Source organism: Sinocyclocheilus anshuiensis, unplaced genomic scaffold (genome assembly GCF_001515605.1).
Source record: "Sinocyclocheilus anshuiensis isolate Anshui unplaced genomic scaffold, SAMN03320099.WGS_v1.1 scaffold617, whole genome shotgun sequence".
In the NCBI taxonomy this organism is placed as follows: domain Eukaryota; kingdom Metazoa; phylum Chordata; class Actinopteri; order Cypriniformes; family Cyprinidae; genus Sinocyclocheilus; species Sinocyclocheilus anshuiensis.
The window spans coordinates 825,573-846,970 of record NW_015539890.1 but is presented as its reverse complement, the minus strand read 5'-3'; the positions used below and the strand labels follow the sequence as shown (position 1 = coordinate 846,970).

The following is a 21,398-nucleotide window of genomic DNA, read 5'->3' as shown; positions in this document are numbered from 1 at the left end:
TTCATTGGTGCATGTTAATCCAGAGAACAAACACTGCGATTCACATCGACTTTAAACGCCTGATCAGAATGATTCCGATGACCAATAACACTCAGAGAAGAGCCTGTGGGTCACTGCTGCGCATGATTTTTATTCCAGCACAATTAATTTGTGTGTTGTAAAATGGCTGGGTAGCTAGGAAAAGAAACAGGAGTACAAAATGAAAATTATGGACCATTCTATTGTAATTTGGTTAAATTGCTAATATATAGAGATATCTCACACTTGTTTTAAAAACATAAAACCATACTTAGGAAAACAATGTTACGTCTCAATCTGACAGACAGCGAGAACGAGACAAGGAACCCGGCGTCTGAGATCCTCGCGGTGAAGCTCCCGGTGACGTAGCCTGCTCTGAATGCAGTCCGCATCTAACTTGGCTTTAGTCTTCTGGCGTCATTCACATTTCAATCTGGCAAGCTATAGAAACAAAGTTCACTTTCACAGATGACATGGCTTCGGTTAAGGGGGGAAATGACAATGTTTTCACCTACAAATGTCCAATTTGTACATCTAAGCATCGTTTCTTTAGAACGCCACAACATGGGCGTTTATTTTCGAGTACATTATTGCTGGACCTCGCCCATATATTCCCTTCCTACACGATGAGAACACATAGACGGACTCGGACACCGATTCTTCCCCACCGACAACACACACAAACAGTTCCAATTTCACACATGAAAAACGCAATTTTGTCTCGAGCTCGAGGAGAATGTTTCCATTTTCCTCAAGATAGTCTCAAATATTTTGTACCTCGGCACAAAATCGAATCTACGCCTCTGATCCCTTCCGCGTGGCAGCAGTTTTAAGACTGTTTCTTTTGACGAACAGAAATGCGCCCACGCGATCGCCGCAGAAGACAGCAAACGGCAGACGAGGTTATGCTCAGATACTGAGAGAAACGTAAGCACCTGCCGGAACAGAAGCTCCTTACTTGCTTCCTCTCCATCTTTCTTAAACATTCATGATATTTCAGAAGTAAAAACGTCGAGAGCGACCGTAGCTCGGACTCCTTTCTGTACAAGATTAACCACAGAATGAGGAAAGAGAACGTAAAATCTCAACTATTAAACAGATATTTGCCAACACTCTGAAATAACATGAAGCTACCAGACATTATGTACGTCTAAAAAAAAAAAATAGAAAAAAAGCAACGGGCAGTCGCACACAATCACACAGGCAGGTTATGCTGTCACATTTACAGAAATGAGACCAGTTTGAGACTCAAAAATCAACAAATTAAAATCTTTTTAGGACAATGAACAAACACAAAAGTTCAGTCAGTAGAATGTCCCGCCCCCTTTTGACCCGAAGATAAGCATATGGCTTAATATTTGCAAAACTTTGGAAGTGAGGGGTGTTCGTCCTATCGAATCGGTCGTGTGGCAGTCATGTGGTGCACTTGGATGTGTCTGTATGGCATTGATTGTGTAAAGTTCTCTCCTTGTTTTAAAACAAGAACCAGGTTCGTCTTGGAAACCCCGCCCCTCCCCTCCACACACGTCATCAAAACCAAATCCCCCTTCAGTCAGTGTAAACATCTCTCAATACTGACAATACACACAGAAAACAGCATCCAGTCAACGCGAGACGAAACAGCCACGAGGAAGAAATGACATGAGGGCAGCACACAACCGAGGGTCTTCCGTTGGGGGGCGACAAGGATTCATAGTGCAATGAAGGCCAGAGGAGTCTCTTCCAAAGAGGACAGCGGTCTCTGAAAAAAATTTCAGTCATCCTGTTTGGGAGTTAACGATAAAAAAAGGGGGGGTGGGGGGAGCTCACGTGGCAGGACGTGACAGATCTATCTCTGGCTTATTCCTGAGCCTAATTTTGATTGTAAGTAAAAAACAAAGTTAAACAAAAAAAAAAAACGCATGAGTAAACATTTAGATGTGCATAATCTTCTCTCTGCATGTGAGCGCGCATGTGTAAACATGTTGAACTGGTTCTACGCAAATCTAAAGGATAAACGCATGTCTGCACGGGCAGCTGGGATTGGGTGGATGTGTCTGGACCGCGATCGGATACAGCAACTGGAGTCGTCCTGCGGGGTACATTCAACCATCCGGCAGAGGAGAATGGCAATCAGGGCTCTTGGTCTCTGGCATTCCCTCCTCCATCCTGCACGTTACGCTCTCCTCAGAGCGGTCAGAAGAACCAGCAGTAGATGTGATGTAGAATGCTGTACCACATGTAGCCTGAGGCGAAGGCGAACGTTTGGACGAAAAACAGCCAAACGCTGTCAAGGGTCATGTTTCGGGAGACCACCTCTTTTTGGCCTTCTAGTGGAGGGAATGCTCCTGCGAGATGAAGGAAAGATGGAGACTTGTCAGCAAGTTTGGTTCTAGTTGGAGGATGAACATGTACAAATCAATAGATTGGGGAAACTAGATCTCTAGTAATTCGATCGTTATTTAAACTACCTGTCTTGTAGAAGTGAGCCAGAAGTTTCTCCTTTTCCACAAATCGCTGATATAGCCAGTCTGCCAGCGCTTCTGATTCTACTGGGACGTCCTTTATGGGGTATGTCCTAAAAATATAACAAATAAGAATGTGTTATACAGAACTGAGAAACATTCAAAAGCAAAATGATAAAACTATACTGACCATTGGTCAATACAGCATTCTAGAGACTAAAGTAATTTGTTTCCAAGATTAATAATAATCATAATTATCACATTTATAAAACTTAAATGAGAATAAAATATATTAAAAGCAGCAGCAGTACTACTACTACTACTAAGAATAATCAATCAAATATCAATATTGTTTTATTACAATTCTACATTTGCAATTATTATAAACAATAATAACTGCATATTAATGTTGTATGAGAATACAATTTAGACTGCATTATAATGTATTTACAAAAATAAAATACTACTTTAAATGTAGAATGTAGTAACATAGATTGATTATAATAGTCCATTCATTTGCTATTATTAATTAATATAAATTTAGACTACATTTTAATATATATAGACACAAAACTAAAAAAATAATAAATATGACAAATATAAATAGTAAATCAAATTAATTGTTAATTAACTGTTAATTAAATACTAATATTATTAAATGTAATAGTGAGCAATAATAATAATAATAATATTTAACAACATAGATTCTGTTTACTGTATACACAGTACTGAATATATTTTAACCATTAATTCACAGTTTCTGTACATTTGGATAAACATTCTGTTAATAAAAGTAATTATCCTGTTGTTGTTAACAACAACAACAACAACAACAACAACAGCAACAACAACAATATTATTATTATAAACAGTTTAGACATGTTGAGCGAATGTTGCCCTCCTGACCCAATACTGTCCTGTTCTTTCATTTAGGAAAAAAAAAAAAAAAGCCAAATTGATAGGTTGGGAGTAAAGTTAGCATGTTAAACACACTGAGACAGAGGGGCTGATTAAATGAGAACAGTATAAAAAGCATAAAACAGCATAAAAGGTAATTTAGGGAGGCAATGAAGACAGCTTGAAGGAGAAAATCTAACAGGCACTGAAAAAACAGATGAGCATGGATCACAAATGATCCCGATTCTCAGTCTTCATCAGATCTCCCACAGTTAGCATGGTGAAGTGGAGAGCTCAGCTCTTTAGGCTTTGAGCCGCGAGCAGCGTGACAGATTCAGCGTTTGTGCTGATGAGACGCTTCATCTGATGACAGCAGTTTTCTGCTCAAACACTGGCCGAGCTCTGCACAGACAGCTGAGACGTACAAACACACGACTGACTGCAAACGTGTCTTACGAAAACAAACAGTACAGAGAGGATGTGATTGGGCACAATATTACAACATCGTGAAACTAGAGTTTCCTGACTGATCCAGCTTCTGCTTTTCCCTTTGTTTAAGAAACAGTCGACTTCCCTCAATTACTGTACTAGTAATTTTTTAACCAAGTTCAATACAGTAGATTCACATTAGGCTATGATAGTGCATCACTACTGAGAGACTGTAAATTGCTACTGCATTTTTTTTTTACTGTTTCCTTAACTAACAACCTTCCTTGGGTACAATTTTTTTTTTCAAAAACTTACATTAATACATTTACATAAGCAGAATCCTGCTTATCAAAAGGATATTAGATTAGGTTGAAATGAGCTGATGTGAGAATAAAGACTGATATGTAAAAACTACTACAAATATGTTGTTAATCGAAAGTGAAGTATATATCTATAATCAAAAATACAGTAAAAAATGCAGTAAAACAGCAATATTGTAAAATATTATTACAATAAAAACTCCTATTTGGATATATTTTAAAATGAAATTTATTTCTGTGATGAAATTTTTTATTTCTGTATTTTCAGCATCATTACTCCAGTCTTCAGTGTCACATGATCTTTCAGAAATCATTTTAATATGCTGATTTGATGCTCAAGACACATTTTTGATAATGAATATTCAAGGTTATTGTTAATATTGCTGCTTATTATCGTGTACACCTTTTTAAGGTTATTTGATGAATAGAAAGTTCAAAAGAACAGCATTTTTTTTTAAAGGGGTCATATGATGCTGCTAAACCAAACAAAGTAGTTTCGCTTTCACAACGAAACACACAGCGTCTTCACGACATGGCGGCGGCGGCAACAATACAGCGAGAATAAAAGTTATGCCTTCTTTCTTTGTGTTAACATTTGGGCGCCGTTATGCAAATCTTCCCACATCGTGACGTAGACATGTGGGGGCGTGTTAGAACGAGCCATTTTAGGTAGGCGTGGTTGACTCTTAACTTTTATAAAGAATATCTCTTTGGATTTGAGACTTTAGTCTTTGCAACTTTACAGATCTTCTTTATGCACCAAGAGCTTGTAACACTCCAAAGAGAAAGGAAAAATTGAAATCGCATCATATGACCCCTTTAAAAAAATGGGGGAAATTAATGCAAAACCCCTATTGACCATGTATGGACATTTAGTGTATAATCTTTCCCGTCATATATTACTTAAAGAGAACTCTATGTATTACTATTATTATTATTATTATGACTACTTTCTAAATCTCTGGTACCACCAAAGCTGTTCACTCTTTAATTTACATCCATCCATCCATACTGTACATCTATAGCTCACTTTCCATCTACCACACACAAATCAATAGGTGTGGAGTAATAAGGCCCTCGGGGACAAATTCCAGAAAATGCCTGGCAATAACATGAGATAAGAGCCCTGGGAACAGAAGTCACCAGAACCATCTATAGGACAGATCTGTGCATCAGATCAGACTAGGAGGACATACAGCTCCATAAAGATCAGCACCGCACACGTTTGTCATGTCACGTTACTGATGTATCCCACAAGCTTTCGTAATGCTATGTTTGAAGGTTTTACAAACTCTTTCTTTTTGTTCAAAACTCAGGATGATTTTAAAATTGTGAGAACTGCAAAAGTCTTGTCAGAATAGACTGAAAAAAAACAAAAAAAAAAAACGTAATGTTTTGCACTGTATGCCATCACAAAAATGTTTATGAATACTCAGCTTTCATTTGAGCTATATAATTTTCAGTTGTGAAAGTGAAAGTGACGTGACATGTGGCCAAGTATGGTGATACTCGGAATTAGTGCTCTGCATTTATCCCATCCAAAGTGCACACACACAGCAGTGCCCGGAGCAGTGGGCAGCCATTTTTTTTTACTGCGGCGCCCGGGGAGCAGTTGGGGGTTCGATGCTCAAGGGCACCTCAGTTGTGGTATTGAAGGTGGGAGAGAGTGCTGTACATTCACTCCCCCCACCTACAATCCCTGCCGGTATGAGACTCGAACCCGCAACCTTTGGGTTACAAGTCCGACTCTCTAACCATTAGGCCACGACTTCCCCCTTTTTTTTCTTTTTTGTTTATTACAAATGAAATAAAATTAAGCCTTTTTTCCTGGTGAAGCAGGTGAAAATTATTGAAATTATTGTAATTGAACACAAACATAGACATGTTATTCGGTATAGGCTACTAAGGTACCTAGCATAAAAATCCTTCTGACACAGATAAAACAAGGACTTAACCGATATTTCCAAGATAGTTCATGTAATCGTAAACTGTGACATTAATGTGCTGAGGATTGCGATACGTTCCCTAGAGGCTCCGTAAGTCTTGCTTGAAATGAAGCATTTCCACCAAACCAATAAAACCTCTCTGTATCTCAAGAGATGTGTTTCAGGGGAATTTCAGTGACCTGGTAGACTCTGTATCCACAGAGCTAAACTCTACATTCTGCTTTGTTTCCAGAGCAATGTCAGTGAAATAGTCTGTACTTCTGGACAGGTATACATTTATTCATCCATGTCAACTATTGTTGGTACTACTTGTTGAACTACTTGTTTAAGGGTTGGTTCTATTTATTTGACTGTGGTTAGGATTCCCTTTAATTTTGCAAAGTAACTAAGGGGGTATGGTGTGTTGGGTTTGCATTGTGTAGCTTATCCGAAAGTCCACACCTTATTCCATGCCAAACGAGGCACCAAAAATAAAGCTTCTTCCATGAAGAACATTTAAAGGGATAGTTCACCCAAAAATGAAAATTTGCTGTTTATCTGCTTACCCCCAGGGCATCCTAGATGTAGGTGACTTTGTTTCTTCAGTAGAACACAAACAAAGATTTTTAACACAAACCGTTGCAGTCTGTCAGTCTTATAATGGAAGTGAATGGGAATCACGACTTTGAGAGTCAAAAAAACATACACAAACAAAACCAAATTAAACCCTGCGGCTCGTGACGATACAATAGGGCCTTTCGCACCGCTTTAGTTCCAGAACTAAATGGACAGTACTAAAGTACTGGGACGATTTCGCGCGAACTATTTCCCAGTACCATTTAAAGGGTTGCATTCGCACCGACAGTGTGCACTAGGAACCAGTCGACAGCGACGTCATTTGTGCGCGGCGTTTAACAACGGAAACAAAAAAAATGCCAAAAAGTGGGTAGTTCCACAATTAGTTCTGGTACTATGAAAAGGTTCCTGCGGTGCGAAAGGCCCTATTGATGTGTAAAGGCACGAAACGATTGGTCTGTGCAAGAAACTGAACAGTATTTATATTGTTCTTTACCTCTGATTCACAGCAATGTCCAAACTGTTCTGAGCGCGTTCGCGTCTTCTTCTTCAGCCGGCGCGTGACGTGTCGTCGTCGTCTTCTTCAAATGGACCATTGACACTCTATCTACAATCTCAATTAGGAGTGTCAATGGTCCATTTGAGAGATAGGTGGCGGTAATACACTTATAAGTCTGCGATCTGCCGTAAAGCAAGAAGAAGAAGAAGACGCGTCACGCGCCTGCTGTTGAGAACGTGCTCAGGACAGTTCAAACAGTTCGGACATTTCGTGAATCAGAGGTAAAAAACATAGTAGCATATAAATACTGTTCAGTTTCTTGCACAGACCGATCGTTTTGTGTCTTTACACATCAATGTATCGTCACGAGCCACAGGGTTTAATTTGGTTTTGTTTGTGTATGTGTTTTTTGACTCTCAAAGCCGTGATTCTCATTCACTTCCATTATATGACTGACAGACTGCAACGGTTTGAGTTAAAAATCTTGTTTGTGTTCTACTGAAGAAACAAAGTCACCTACATATTGGATGCCCTGGGGGTGAGCAGATAAACATCAAATTAAAATTTTTGGGTGAACTATCCCTTTAAGATCCATGGAACGTTTTCAATTCACAAAAGGTTCTTCACAGAGAAAATAAAATAAAATTGTTCACCCAAAATGACTGTTCCAAAGGCATCGCTGTGAAAAGTCACTATTGAAACCTGTACTTTCAAGAGTGCACTGAAACATTTCTACCAGTTCATCATTTTAATCACTATATCACCCACATGGCTGTGAACAGAAAGTGCCCATAACCACCTTGTGTCAATCCAAACTAAGTGTGACAGGAAAAACAAGTGCCTACGAAGAGTTCGTTTTGTTTTAGGCCATTTCAAAGTCAGTCAGAATTAAAATCAGACTTGAGTTTGTGATACAGCTTCTCCTCGATTCACTGTCGCTCTCGGCCCTCCTCTAGCCAGACAATGTCAAAAAACAAAGTGTGAAAAGAGCATCAGTGCCCGTTTAATAGGAAATGTTGAGTTATTGGTAGGTCACTGTTTGAGTTCAGATCCGATTCAGTGTTGTCATTTCAGGGATGTCTTTCTGTATGTCTGACATAACCAACCCTAACAAACTCAACTATATGTATTAATTTTTTTCTGTCAACAATTAACTCTATTCTTGTCCTTAACCCTATAAAGCCCTCTGTATCATATTTTCTAGCAAATTTCTAAGGCCTCTAAACCAAAAAGTAAAATATCTTTTAGTGCAATTCTAAAATTGTCCACCTTCAGGTTGTTTTAAGTAATTAGTCTGTCATACCTTTATAAAATTTTGTTAGTACATTACGAACTATCAGAATGTCATCTGACTTTCATAGAAATATCAGAAACTTTACCAAATTGCAGGGGAGATCTGAATAAAATTGAGGTATTTTTTTCTTCAAGTATGAGCTCCATATTCTTCTTTATGAGAAATGAAATGTATCAAATATAATACTCAACTTAAAAAAAAACAAAAAAAGTAAAAACATTTTCAGTGCTGTCAAACGATTAATTGAGATTAATCGCATCCAAAATAAAAGTTTTTGTTTACATAATATATGTGTATATACTGTGTATATTTATTATGTATATATTAGGGCTGTCAGTTTAACGTGTTAACTTAATTAGCTATGAAAAATGAACGCGATAAAAATATTTTAATGCAGTTAACACACTGGCCCCGCCCCCAGAGTTTGTGTCTCATATTTATATCATAGGATATCACACGAGCAGCGAGAGCAATATATCACACGAGTGCTGATTTTGTCCCGAATATCACAAGTTTAAATGTGATTTTATACAACAGTTCAGTAAATAAGAAGTTGATATTGTGTTATATTTTAAACACAATATTATGTGTTTTTGCTCAATTTTGCAGAGAAAATATTACCTTTAAAGCCATAGCAGAATTGTTGCGCATCTCAGAGCAACACATCTGTGTTTAGTTTCTGAATGAATCCACGTTTTGAACAAATCATGTGAATCAATTATTCAAAGGCCCATTTATTATAAAGACAGCTATTTACTGAATTCCTGAATGAATCAGCCGTTTGAACGAATCAAATTAAGATATATACTGCCACCTGTTGGCAGATTTAGTTTCTTATTTAGAGTATCTTTTCATAAAAAATAAATAAATAATAAAAATAAAAAAACATTAAAGGGATAGGCTTAGTTCACCATCTTCAGTTCAGTTCAGTTCAGTTAATCTTAGTTCGTAGATTTTGCCATTTATTCACCCTCATGTTGTTTCAAACGTGTTGTTGTGGAACATAAAAGAAGGTATTTTGAAGACTGTTGGTAACAAAGCTGTTTTGGTTGCCAATGATTTTCATTGTATGAACAAAAAATAGTTTCTCAAATTATCTTCTTTCATTTTCCATAGTTTTATTAGGCCGTTGTAGCTTAAATGTTTATGTGTAGGCTAATACATTTTATGTTGAATCAAATACATTTTTTTCATTCTAAAGTTACAATTTGTAATGTCTACATAATACTTTCTCATTTAAAGGATTAGTTCACTCAAAAATGACAATTCTGTCATTAATTACTCACCCTCATGTCGTTTCAAACCCGCAAGACATCTTTGTTCATCTTTGGAACACAAATTAAGATGTTTTTGACGGAATCTGAGAGCTGTCTGACCCTGCATATACAGCAATACAACTGAAATGTTCCCAAGTCCAGAGACGTAGCAAGGACATCGGTAAAATAATCCATGTGACATCAGGGGTTCAACCGTAATTTTACGAAACTACGAGAATACTTTTTGTGTGCAAAAGAAAAAAAAATACTTTATTCAACAATTCGTCTCCTCCGCATTCACCCTGTGGCACCATTTTGGAGAGTATCCGCTGGACGTAAACAGTGTATGCTGTTCTGTGTCAGCTGTGTCACACGGATACGCTGTTTTCGTTCAGGTCAAATCACAACAACGTAGGAAACAGATCCGGCGTGATGCAGCTGACACAGAACAGCATTCGTTGTTTACATCCAGCTGATACTCTCCAAAATGGTGCTACAGGGTGAGGTGGAGGAGACGAATTGTTGAATAAAGTTTTTTTTTTTTCTTTTGCGCACAAAAAGTATTCTCGTAGCTTTGTAAAATTACAAAATAGCTTTTTTGGATATTTTATATTTTGGATATATCTTTTGTGGATATTTTCACAGTCAAATTTATGCTGCGATTAATTAATCGACACATCATGCAATTAATTAGATCAAAAATGTAATCGACTGACAGCCCTAGTATATATAAATACACACACATACAGTAAATATTTTGAAAATAGTTACATGTATTTACATATATATATTTATATTCTTACGTTTTATATTATATAAATATATATTTAACATTTAAACCTAACATTTTTCATAAATATATACATGCATGTGTTTGTATTCATACATACATAATAAATATACATAGTATACACACACATATAATGTAAACAAAAACGTTTATTTTGGATGCAATTAATTGCGATTAATCGTTTGACAGCACTAAAAACCAACAACAAAGAAAACGGAATGCAAGTCACCAACAAAGCATACTGGTCAACCATTATCATGTGGCATCTTATACATATACAGGTGCATCTCAATAAATTAGAATGTCGTATAAAAGTTAATTTATTTCAGTAATTCAACTCAAATTGTGAAACTTGTGTATTAAATAAATTCAATGCACACAGACTGAAGTAGTTTAAGTCTTTGGTTCTTTTAATTGTGATGATTTTGGCTAACATTTAACAAAAACCCACCAATTCACTATCTCAACAAATTAGAATACTTCATAAGACCAATAAAAAAAAACATTTTTAGTGAATTGTTGGCCTTCTGGAAAGTATGTTCATTTACTGTACATGTACTCAATACTTGGTATGACTATTTTTTGCTTCCCTTGTAAAACTTCATTAACTCGACACTTTTGTTTCTTGTTTGCCTCTGAGGCCGTTTCAGGGCAGGTGTGGGGATAAAACTGATGAGCATGTAAACGGTAAGGTGCTCATAAATCACAGCAGTGCTGTCTGGACTCTGACTGAATCAGCAAACACTGCACAGCAGAATAAAAGACAGTTTGCAGGGAGGCGTAAAAAATAAATAAATAAATAAATAAAAAATCTAAGGCAGTGTGTTGACCCAGTGTGATCATCCACCCGCCTGGCACTAAATTCACAAAGGGCTTAAACTCAGTTTCACAGAGAGGGTTCAGAAATGGGGAGTAACACATGGAAGAAATCATTCCCCATCATTTTCATCATCTCTTGTACTCATTTAACTTTTCTTAGTTAGGTCATGAAATGAATGTACCATGTAATGAAAACAGTTACTCACACTTGTGTTGCGACATTATTGTCGGATCCAATATAGTCGGCACAGCATCGTCTTTTAGTTTGTATCTACTTGAAAATCCTGCATCAAATTGTGCCTGGTTTGTAAATGAATCCGCAGTAAATTTAAGTAAACAAAGGACCGAGTTCTTACTGACTCTGGATCTTCATTAAAAATAAAGAAAATAAAAACATTGGGATCAGAAGGAAGGATTAGTGTTTGGGAACAATGGCCTTTATAGAGACCGCCGATCAAACATCCCAAAGTGATTATCGGCTGATAGTGATCGGTAGCCAATCAATCTGAGCACCCCTAGTAAAAAGCAGTGGCATTTTCTATTTCTATACGCATATGAACATAAACAGAATCTAAAAGTGAATTGGATTCATCCATATTGACAAAATCTACTGCATGTAATCATACCTATTACGGATATGTAATAAGGCATGGTTAATTTATTCTGTGAATTAGTGTCCAATTAGTTCATTTATTAGATTTCTTTAAATGAACAATGTGTTCACATGCATTTGACATTGATTATATTTAACCCCATGTTGCACTTTGTCCCAACCAGGCATGACGTTTCCAAGTACAAGTAATTTAGCTGTCCAAAATGAAAGCAAAAGTGCTGCACAACCAACACAGTTACAGCCAATCAGAACATATTTAAAGTAGAACTGGGCGATAAAACAATAACGATAATTATCTCAATTGAACCGTGCCACACAGACCATTTATCTGCTCAGCTCAAAGTTCAGACGGCAGCGCAGCACAAGTTTACTAAAGCAGATCCGTTCACTCGCTGATAAGTCGCGGTCACGTGACCACTAAACAGCACCGTGAGATCCATTTAAACTAGTTTAAATCTGGATGAAACAGCGCTGACAACCGGAGAAACAGGAGAAAATAAAAAAATAGCACAACGATACAGTCAGAAGGCTTTTCAATTTACAAATCACCATCATTTACCATGGATTTACTGTAATAATGCTACCTGCACCATGGTATTGTGTAGGGCTGGGTAAAAAATATCGGCATCTCGATATTAATCGATTCTCATTTTTACGGAACGATATCGATTCTTAAATCCCAAGAATCGATTTGTCTAGCCTGTTTTCAGTTAATGGACGGAACATTGAAGGGCACTTCCCATCCAATATATCGCAATAAACATTGTGCTTTGGTACTATATGAAACAAAGTCTCAGATTTCAAATTCTGTCCATTGTATTGCAGTATTCAAACAATAAATGCTGTTTTGGCGCTGTTTAATGTGAAGTGACAGATCTCTGTAGCGCCTCAGTTCAACAGTGAACTGATCGTCTCCTCCACATTAATACCAGCTTCAGCACAAAATAATCATGACTAAACATCTGAAGGTAAGTTAAAAGAAAGAGTACAACTTTACAATCCGTATCCTGTCTAATGTAATCAATCACTCAATCAGTGTTTCCTCCGTGCAAAGATCGCAATAAGCATTGTGCTTTGGTACTTTTAATATGAAACAAAGTCTCAGATTTCAAATTCTGTCCATTGTATTGCAGTATTCAAACAATAAATGCTGTTTTGGCGCTGTTTAATGTGAAGTGACAGATCTCTGTAGCGCCTCAGTTCAACAGTGAACTGATCGTCTCCTCCACATTAATACCAGCTTCAGCACAAAATAATCATGACTAAACATCTGAAGGTAAGTTAAAAGAAAGAGTACAACTTTACAATCCGTATCCTGTCTAATGTAATCAATCACTCAATCAGTGTTTCCTCCGTGCAAAGACGTCAATATAACGTCTTGTAAACAATATCACGTAAAGTCACATTTACCTCAGAAAAAAACATTCAAAACAAACTGTAGAGAGGGGCATTTTGCTAAATATATGCACCATATAACATATTCATTATAAATTGTACTGTTCTTCAATGTTTAATTTATGTTTGAATAAATCCATCAAGTTTTTATGACAGCCACCATTATGTTTATATTTCAAAAAAACAAATTGAAGTAGAAATATTATGTCATTTTAACTTTATTTTAAAAACTTCATTAAGTATAATTTTAACAAATCAGTCAATTTTAACCTTCAATATTATAGTAATGTAGTACCAACTGACTCTCATGTATATTTTACAGCATTAGTTGAGATTTTTTTTCCTTGAAAAAATTTGGCATGTACTGTACCTGATATATATCCAAAATAATCGCTATTGAATCGAATCGAATCAGTAATCGAATCAAATCGCAAGCTTATGAATGAGAATCGAATCGAATTGTGAAAATTGTGTCAAAACCCAGCCCTAGTATTGTGGCAGAAATGTGGGATATTCATGCTGAATTTTATTTAACATATTTAACACTGAATCATATTTAACACTATAGCTTAATCACAAAAAATACTGTAATTATATACGCCATTACGCTTTTAATACATGTCTACATTAGGGGTGCTCCGATTGATCGGCTACCGATCACTATCGGCTGATAATCACGTTGGGATGATTGATCGGCGGTCTCTAAAAAGGCCGATCTCCAAAAACCGATCTCAAGCTGATGACGCAGCCATGAGAAGGTTTGGCACGACATGCAGCGTCACTGTCTCAGTCTCAGTCTCTGTCCGGCGCGGGTGAAGTAGGGGTGCTCCGATTGATCGGCTACCGATCACTATCGGCTGATAATCACGTTGGGATGATTGATCGGCGGTCTCTAAAAGGCCGATCTCAAAAAAACGATCTCAAGCTGATGACGCTTCCGTGAGAGGTTTGGCACGACATGCAGCGGCACCGTCTCAGTCTCTGTCCGGCGCAGGTGAAGTAATTATAATGCTGAAGGTGAGGTACCTTCATATTTCTTCATTAAATAACTTATAAAGTAATTTGAAAACCTCGTTTGAGACGTAATTTCACAAACAGCGTGAGTGAGTCACCACTCTCGCGCGCTATCTCTTTCTCTCTCAAAATACGCAAATGTCTTCAAATCACCACACATCGCGTCTGTCTATAAGCGAGCTGCACAGTTGACACAGGAATTGTCACTTGCACAATCGAGGCAGTGTCACATCTTCACAAAAGTTTATAAATTGCATTACTTTTTAATTCTTGCCAGCTTTTAATCATTCAGCGCTCGCGCGCTCTCCTGGAGACCGTGTGCTCATGCACACTGGCAGCGCATACACATAATGCCAAATTCACATTACTCCGTTTGCAGTGCTTATGTGGTGCGTATTTTTTCTGCGCTCATGTTAACGGATTAAAGTGTTCACTGCACACAGCTGCGGCCCGGCAGTGCGTTCAGGAGCGTTGCGTCTGCACTGCAGCAGTGCAGAGATCGTTTAATGGTAAGTTTGTGATAACGTAAGAAAAGTAGTTTAAATGTTTTGCCACTTGCTTGAGCAACTTAATATATACATCTAGAAGTAAATGCAAAATTAAAATGCATTGAATAATGTGTTGCTTATATTTATTGCGTTTAAACATGTCTGTGAAAGATTGTATTACTGTACTGTGTAAAAAAAAGAAATGCAAATCTGAAAAAGTATTTCCAGTGACAATGTTTGGATTTGAAATCAAAATAATGGATAAATGTTGTGTTTGTGGTAAACAGCCACAGATCAGTAGCGGTCTCCTATGTGAAAGCTGCTTCCCCTCACAAGAGTCACCTAAGAGGGGAATTCCCCCAATTTCAAAAATGAAATTCAGGCCCTGAATAAATGTCTAAAAATCCTGATTGGAGTATCACTATAAATAGTTATAAATGATAAAAGAAGGCTTTAAAAAGATCGGTATCGGCAGATACTGCTTTCTGTGATCGGCGATCAGTGATCGGCCTCAAAAATCCTGATCGGAGCACCCCTAGTCTACATTATGTAGACATGCATTAAAAGTGTAATGGAATATAATTACAGTATTTTTTGTGATTAAGCTATAGTGTTTATGAATTTATACTAAATGTATTTAGACTACTATTTTAAATACAAATACCTGGAAACCATATATATATATATATATATATATATTTATCATGGTATTGATAACATGCTATATGTATAGTTTTAACTGTGGTTATCATGATCCAAATGTATACTACAATGGAAGACCAATGGTTAATGTTAATAAAACTCAAACAGGCAGATTAAATTAAATTAAATTACCATATAAAAATTAGGTTGTTACAATTTTTACAGATGTTATGGTTTTTGATAATGAACATAAATTTCCATCTGCATCCTAACTCAAGCTACTACAACAGTCAACTCAAGCTATCATCAAATGCGAATTTCTAAGAGACAAACAAAACAAAACAAAATATTATTAATATTGCAGTCTGCACTGCAAACTGTGCTAGGTATGTGTCATCAACTCAGGCAACACAAACCTGTTTCATGATTTAGTATCACTCATTAGAACATGCAATAACAAAGAAATAAATTTTTCTATTTTCAAATTTTTTGTTAAGGAAAAACAACTGTAAAATTACAAAGAATTCAAAAACATTAAGTGTTTGTCATGTCCTGACCATAAAGAGTAATTTAAATCCACAATTTACGGTCTGGTTTCTACAACTTTGACTACAAAAATCTGCCTTTAAACTTGAAAGAAATAAAGATTTGAAATTCGATATCATCTGATATGAAAAAGTTTGTGATAATTTTTTGGGCCATATCGCCCAGCCCTAATTTAAAGTTAGATTTTAGACCTTTGAGTAGGGGTGTGCGATATTGACAAAAAAATTATATCTCGATATTTTCTGGGATTTTATCAATAACACCAATATTTTGCTGAGTGTGTTATTGTGCTGGTATCTCAAGCAGCTGACTCCTAAAGTTTTTGATATTCTTCATATTCTGTTTGGTGATCAGTCAACAGCACTGATAGAAATTAGTATTTTCCAATACGTTTAAATTGATTTTTACATTTAATGGGCATTTTTTACCTTTATAAAGCCATTTTTTCTAAAAGTGTGCATTACCTTTTGAGTCATATTGTTACATTTAATCAGTCAATTAGAATAATAAGACATTTGGGCTGTTACTAAGCAAATGAAATCAGTATTGACAAAGTTCATCTTTGCAATGCAGAGGAAACACAGAAGCTGCATCTGAAGTGGCATTTAGATGTCTCACTATTTAACGCAGCTCAGAGGGACTAATAATGTTTTGATATTTTAAACATGAAACATTGAAAACAGATGTTTGAAATAATTAAAAAAATGAAAAGATACTTTTAAATGTGAAATTAAAAGCGCCAGTAGGTGGCAGGAAGTCACTGTTAATAAGTGAGTCATTGCAATTGAACCGAATCATTTAAACGGCTGATTCATTCAGGAACGAAACACAGTCATGTTGAGACGCAAAACAGTGCTGTGGCTGTGTTTGGATATTGCTATTATTTTTGTTGGCGAAATTGAGCAAAAACAGGCAATATGCTGTCAAAAATGTAAATCTCTTAATTAACTTCTTGTTTAGTGAACTGTTGTAAAAATCCATATCACATTTGTAATCATGCTGATTTTTGGAGGAAAAAAATGCATTCTTCATGTGATATTGATTAACTATATGGAATGGTATAAATATATAAATTTTCTGCCACCATATCTTGAATTTTGTGATCATTAAATGCATTTTAATAGACTGAATCATGCAGTGAAAGAATGCACTCTTAATACGCACGGCCGCATACGCACTTGTCTAACCTACTAGACTTCATCACGTAATGAATGCGTGCACTCTACATTTACATTTAGCAGACGCTTTTAGTAGATGTGTTTTGTTTGGTTTTTGCGATATACTCGATAATGTCAAATCGCACATTGTTAAAACAACAATTTACGATATTATCGCAGACGCTATATATATTGCACATCCCTACCTTTGAGACATTTGCAGATACAAAACTATATTACAGAACAGTTCTTACCTGTAGTGTACATGTGTTACTGTTGGATCCCTGTAACCAAAAATCCATGTCTGAATGTCCATGGGTCTTGCATTAGGGTAGGCTATGGTCACATCTATTACCCACTGTAGTCCTTTTGCTTTGTTACCTGAAGGTGAGCAGACACAGAGACTTGAGTCAGAGAAAGAGCTGTACCAATGTTAACTTCAACGACAATTGACTTCAATAATGAAACAAAAAAGCACTATTCATACTCTTCCCATCCAAACAAAAACTGTACTTGATAGCGATCAAGAATATAGTGCGCAGGTCATAAAGGTCTATATTATGTTTTATTTTTTTGTGTCTAACATCTTTTGCGTTCCACAGAAGAAAGTCATTCAAACGGGATTTTCACACACTGCGATGATGCATTTCCAGTTATTAACACCACAAAACTAGATTTTATATTTTGACCAACTGAATGCACAATTTTGGTGCAATCAGTAACTACAATTCTCAACATGAACTGAATGAACCACTTTTAGTTCTCGAGTTTAAGAATTACAAATGTGCAAAATATTTTTTTCTATTCATTACAACTATTCATTGTGTTGTTCATTGTGGTGTCTGAACGACGAGTCGGTCTTAAGAAAGCTCTGTGTAATTATGGTCCACCAGACACCGATTAGACATGTTTCTTAGGAGACGTTCAAATAAGATGTGTTCAAAAACTTGGCGATACCGGTATTTTCATTGTATTTGTACATTTTTTAAATATTGGGTACAGAAATCAAAAGATATTTATTTATTTTTTATCAAACTATCACGTTTATTTTTCAAATCCACTGGCCACAATTGAAAGCGGAGCTCAGAAATACCTTGTATCCATCAGGCAGGCACTAATATAAAATAACCTAATAATAAATTGAATAAATGGTCGGGTTTTTCTTTAAAAAAAATTAATTTATGCACGTCGGGTTCGGGTAAGAAGTGATTCGGGTTGAATCGGGTCGGGTACAGATTTAGAAGACCTCTACATGTAATGCTTTAAACTGCAGTTACAAATGCATAAATAATGTTTTGATATTTTAAACAAAAAACGTTGGCAACTGATGTTTGAAATTATTAAAAAAATGAAAAGATACTTTAAATGTGAAATTAAAACCTCCAGTAGGTGGCAGCAAGTCTCTGTTAACAAGTGAGTCATTGCGATTGAACTGAATCATTTAAACGGGTGATTCATTCAGGAATGAAACACCATCATGTTGCTCAGAGACGCAAAATAGTGCTGTATTGCTATTTGCTATTATTTTTGTTGGCGAAATTGAGCAAAAACAGGCAATATGCTGTCAAAAATGTATAATTAACTTAAATGCATTTTAATAGACTGAATCATGCAGTGAAAGAACGCACTCTTAATACGCACGGCCGCATACGCACTTGTCTAACCTACTAGACTTCATCACATAATGAATGCGTGCACTCTACATTTACATTTAGCAGACGCTTTTAGTAGATGTGTTTTGTTTGGTTTTTGCGATATACTCGATAATGTCAAATCGCACATTGTTAAAACAACAATTTACGATATTATCGCAGACGCTATATATATTGCACATCCCTACCTTTGAGACATTTGCAGATACAAAACTATATTACAGAACAGTTCTTACCTGTAGTGTACATGTGTTACTGTTGGATCCCTGTAACCAAAAATCCATGTCTGAATGTCCATGGGTCTTGCATTAGGGTAGGCTATGGTCACATCTATTACCCACTGTAGTCCTTTTGCTTTGTTACCTGAAGGTGAGCAGACACAGAGACTTGAGTCAGAGAAAGAGCTGTACCAATGTTAACTTCAACGACAATTGACTTCAATAATGAAACAAAAAAGCACTATTCATACTCTTCCCATCCAAACAAAAACTGTACTTGATAGCGATCAAGAATATAGTGCGCAGGTCATAAAGGTCTATATTATGTTTTATTTTTTTGTGTCTAACATCTTTTGCGTTCCACAGAAGAAAGTCATTCAAACGGGATTTTCACACACTGCGATGATGCATTTCCAGTTATTAACACCACAAAACTAGATTTTATATTTTGACCAACTGAATGCACAATTTTGGTGCAATCAGTAACTACAATTCTCAACATGAACTGAATGAACCACTTTTAGTTCTCGAGTTTAAGAATTACAAATGTGCAAAATATTTTTTTCTATTCATTACAACTATTCATTGTGTTGTTCATTGTGGTGTCTGAACGACGAGTCGGTCTTAAGAAAGCTCTGTGTAATTATGGTCCACCAGACACCGATTAGACATGTTTCTTAGGAGACGTTCAAATAAGATGTGTTCAAAAACTTGGCGATACCGGTATTTTCATTGTATTTGTACATTTTTTAAATATTGGGTACAGAAATCAAAAGAATATGTATAATGTTAGTAGGTTAACTTCATTTATCAAATATATATCCTTCATTTATTTTCACACTTAATTATGCCCATTAAAATATATTTTACAAGTTTTAGTTACTTTCACTGTTAATTTTTTGCTCTATGGTACATCATCTTTAATTTAATAGCATTAGAGCTGCTCCATTGCAGCGGCTCAGAACTGTAATCATGCGTTTTGCTGTAATAATGCAGGGAACCACTCATTATAAATCTTTCAGAAATATAAGTAGCATTGTTTTCATCTGAAACGTGCTGCGATTTATATTCCAAAGCGACTCACATAATACAGAAACACTCATGAAGCAAGCAAAATGCGTGCGCAATGCGCGCACGTATTTGTACTGGTGCAGAATGAGAGGGACAAGTACAGTACAGCTAGGTATGGGCCGGTATGAGATTTTGACGGTATGATAACCTTAAAGGGGTCATATGATGCGATTTCAAGTTTTCCTTTCTCTTTGGAGTGTTACAAGCTGATTGTGCATAGATAAGATCCCTGAAGTTGCAAAGACTAAAGTCTCAAAACCAAAGAGATATTCTTTATCAAAGTTAAGAGTCTGCCACGCCTACCTAACACGGCTCATTCTAACACGCCCCCACATATCTACCTCACTATGTGGAAATATTTGCATAATGCCACCCAAATGTGCACGCAAAGAAAGAAGGCGTGGTTTCAGTAACCGCAGTTAGTGTTGAAGCAGCCATGTCAGGGAGATGCTGTGTGTTTCTAGGCGAAAGCAAAAGCATTTTATTTGGCCTTCCAGAAGTAGATGCATTTAGGAATCTTTAAGATTACTTACAACAGAACAGCAATGCATTTTATGGACGCGCGCGCGTGCGTGCGTGTGTGTGTGTGACAGAGAGTGAGAGAGAGATCACAGTGGAGTCAGCTGTCTTAACCGTGGCTTGTGTACTGCAAACACATACCAGCTTCATCACTGTGTCTGTCACGCGACTCTTTTCCCCTTTCGGGCTGTCTTTACATTTATTTTGAAAGACGAAACTCGCGATTATGGTAAGGGGCGTTACATTTGCGACGAGTGCTTGCGGTGTTCGGCCAATCACAATGCACTGGGTCAGCTGGCCAATCAGAGCAGACTGCGCTTGTCGGAAGGAGGGACTTTGTAGAAAACGAAGCGTTTGAGAGAGGCGGGGCATAGAGGACCTACAATAATGTACAGTATTTGAAAAATAATGTGTTTTTTGAACATTAAAGCATGTCAACATATTCTGTTACACCAAATACACAAAATAATGATCTTTAAAAAAGCATCATATGACCCCTTTAAGCAAAAATATCACGGTTTCACGTTATTGTTGTTACAGCTCTAAAATGTGTTAATTTGAAATGTCTGGGTAAAAAAACCCCAAAAAGAACAGAACAATATATTTTGAGCAACATACAGAATATTTGGAACAGTAGCATTTGTTTATTTTTTCTTTGATTTGTTTCTGAAATGTGGGCTGTCCTGCAACTTTTGATGTGGATGGCTGATTTGCTGCTAGAGCAACTGCTGCCCTAAAAAGAAGAAAAATAAAGACTGACATCTTTATTTAACCTAAATCTGTAATTACAGTTATTTAATTTTAGTTATATAATTC

At 36.5% G+C, this 21,398-nt stretch overlaps 1 protein-coding gene across 2 annotated transcripts in view; it reads right to left on the bottom strand.

Annotated features, from left to right (window-relative positions):
- Positions 1 to 106: 106 nt before the first annotated feature.
- Positions 107 to 21,398, bottom strand: part of LOC107685762 (acyl-CoA:lysophosphatidylglycerol acyltransferase 1-like) — a 49,190-nt gene continuing 27,898 nt past the window's right edge. For both annotated transcript variants that reach the window (XM_016482468.1, XM_016482469.1), the window contains exons 6-8: positions 19,011 to 19,137; positions 2,469 to 2,575; positions 107 to 2,345 (exon numbers count right to left, since the gene is read on the bottom strand). In XM_016482468.1, coding sequence (XP_016337954.1) covers positions 2,194 to 2,345; positions 2,469 to 2,575; positions 19,011 to 19,137 — 386 coding nt within the window. In that variant the 3' untranslated portion in view covers positions 107 to 2,193. The remainder of the gene's footprint in view (positions 2,346 to 2,468; positions 2,576 to 19,010; positions 19,138 to 21,398) is intronic.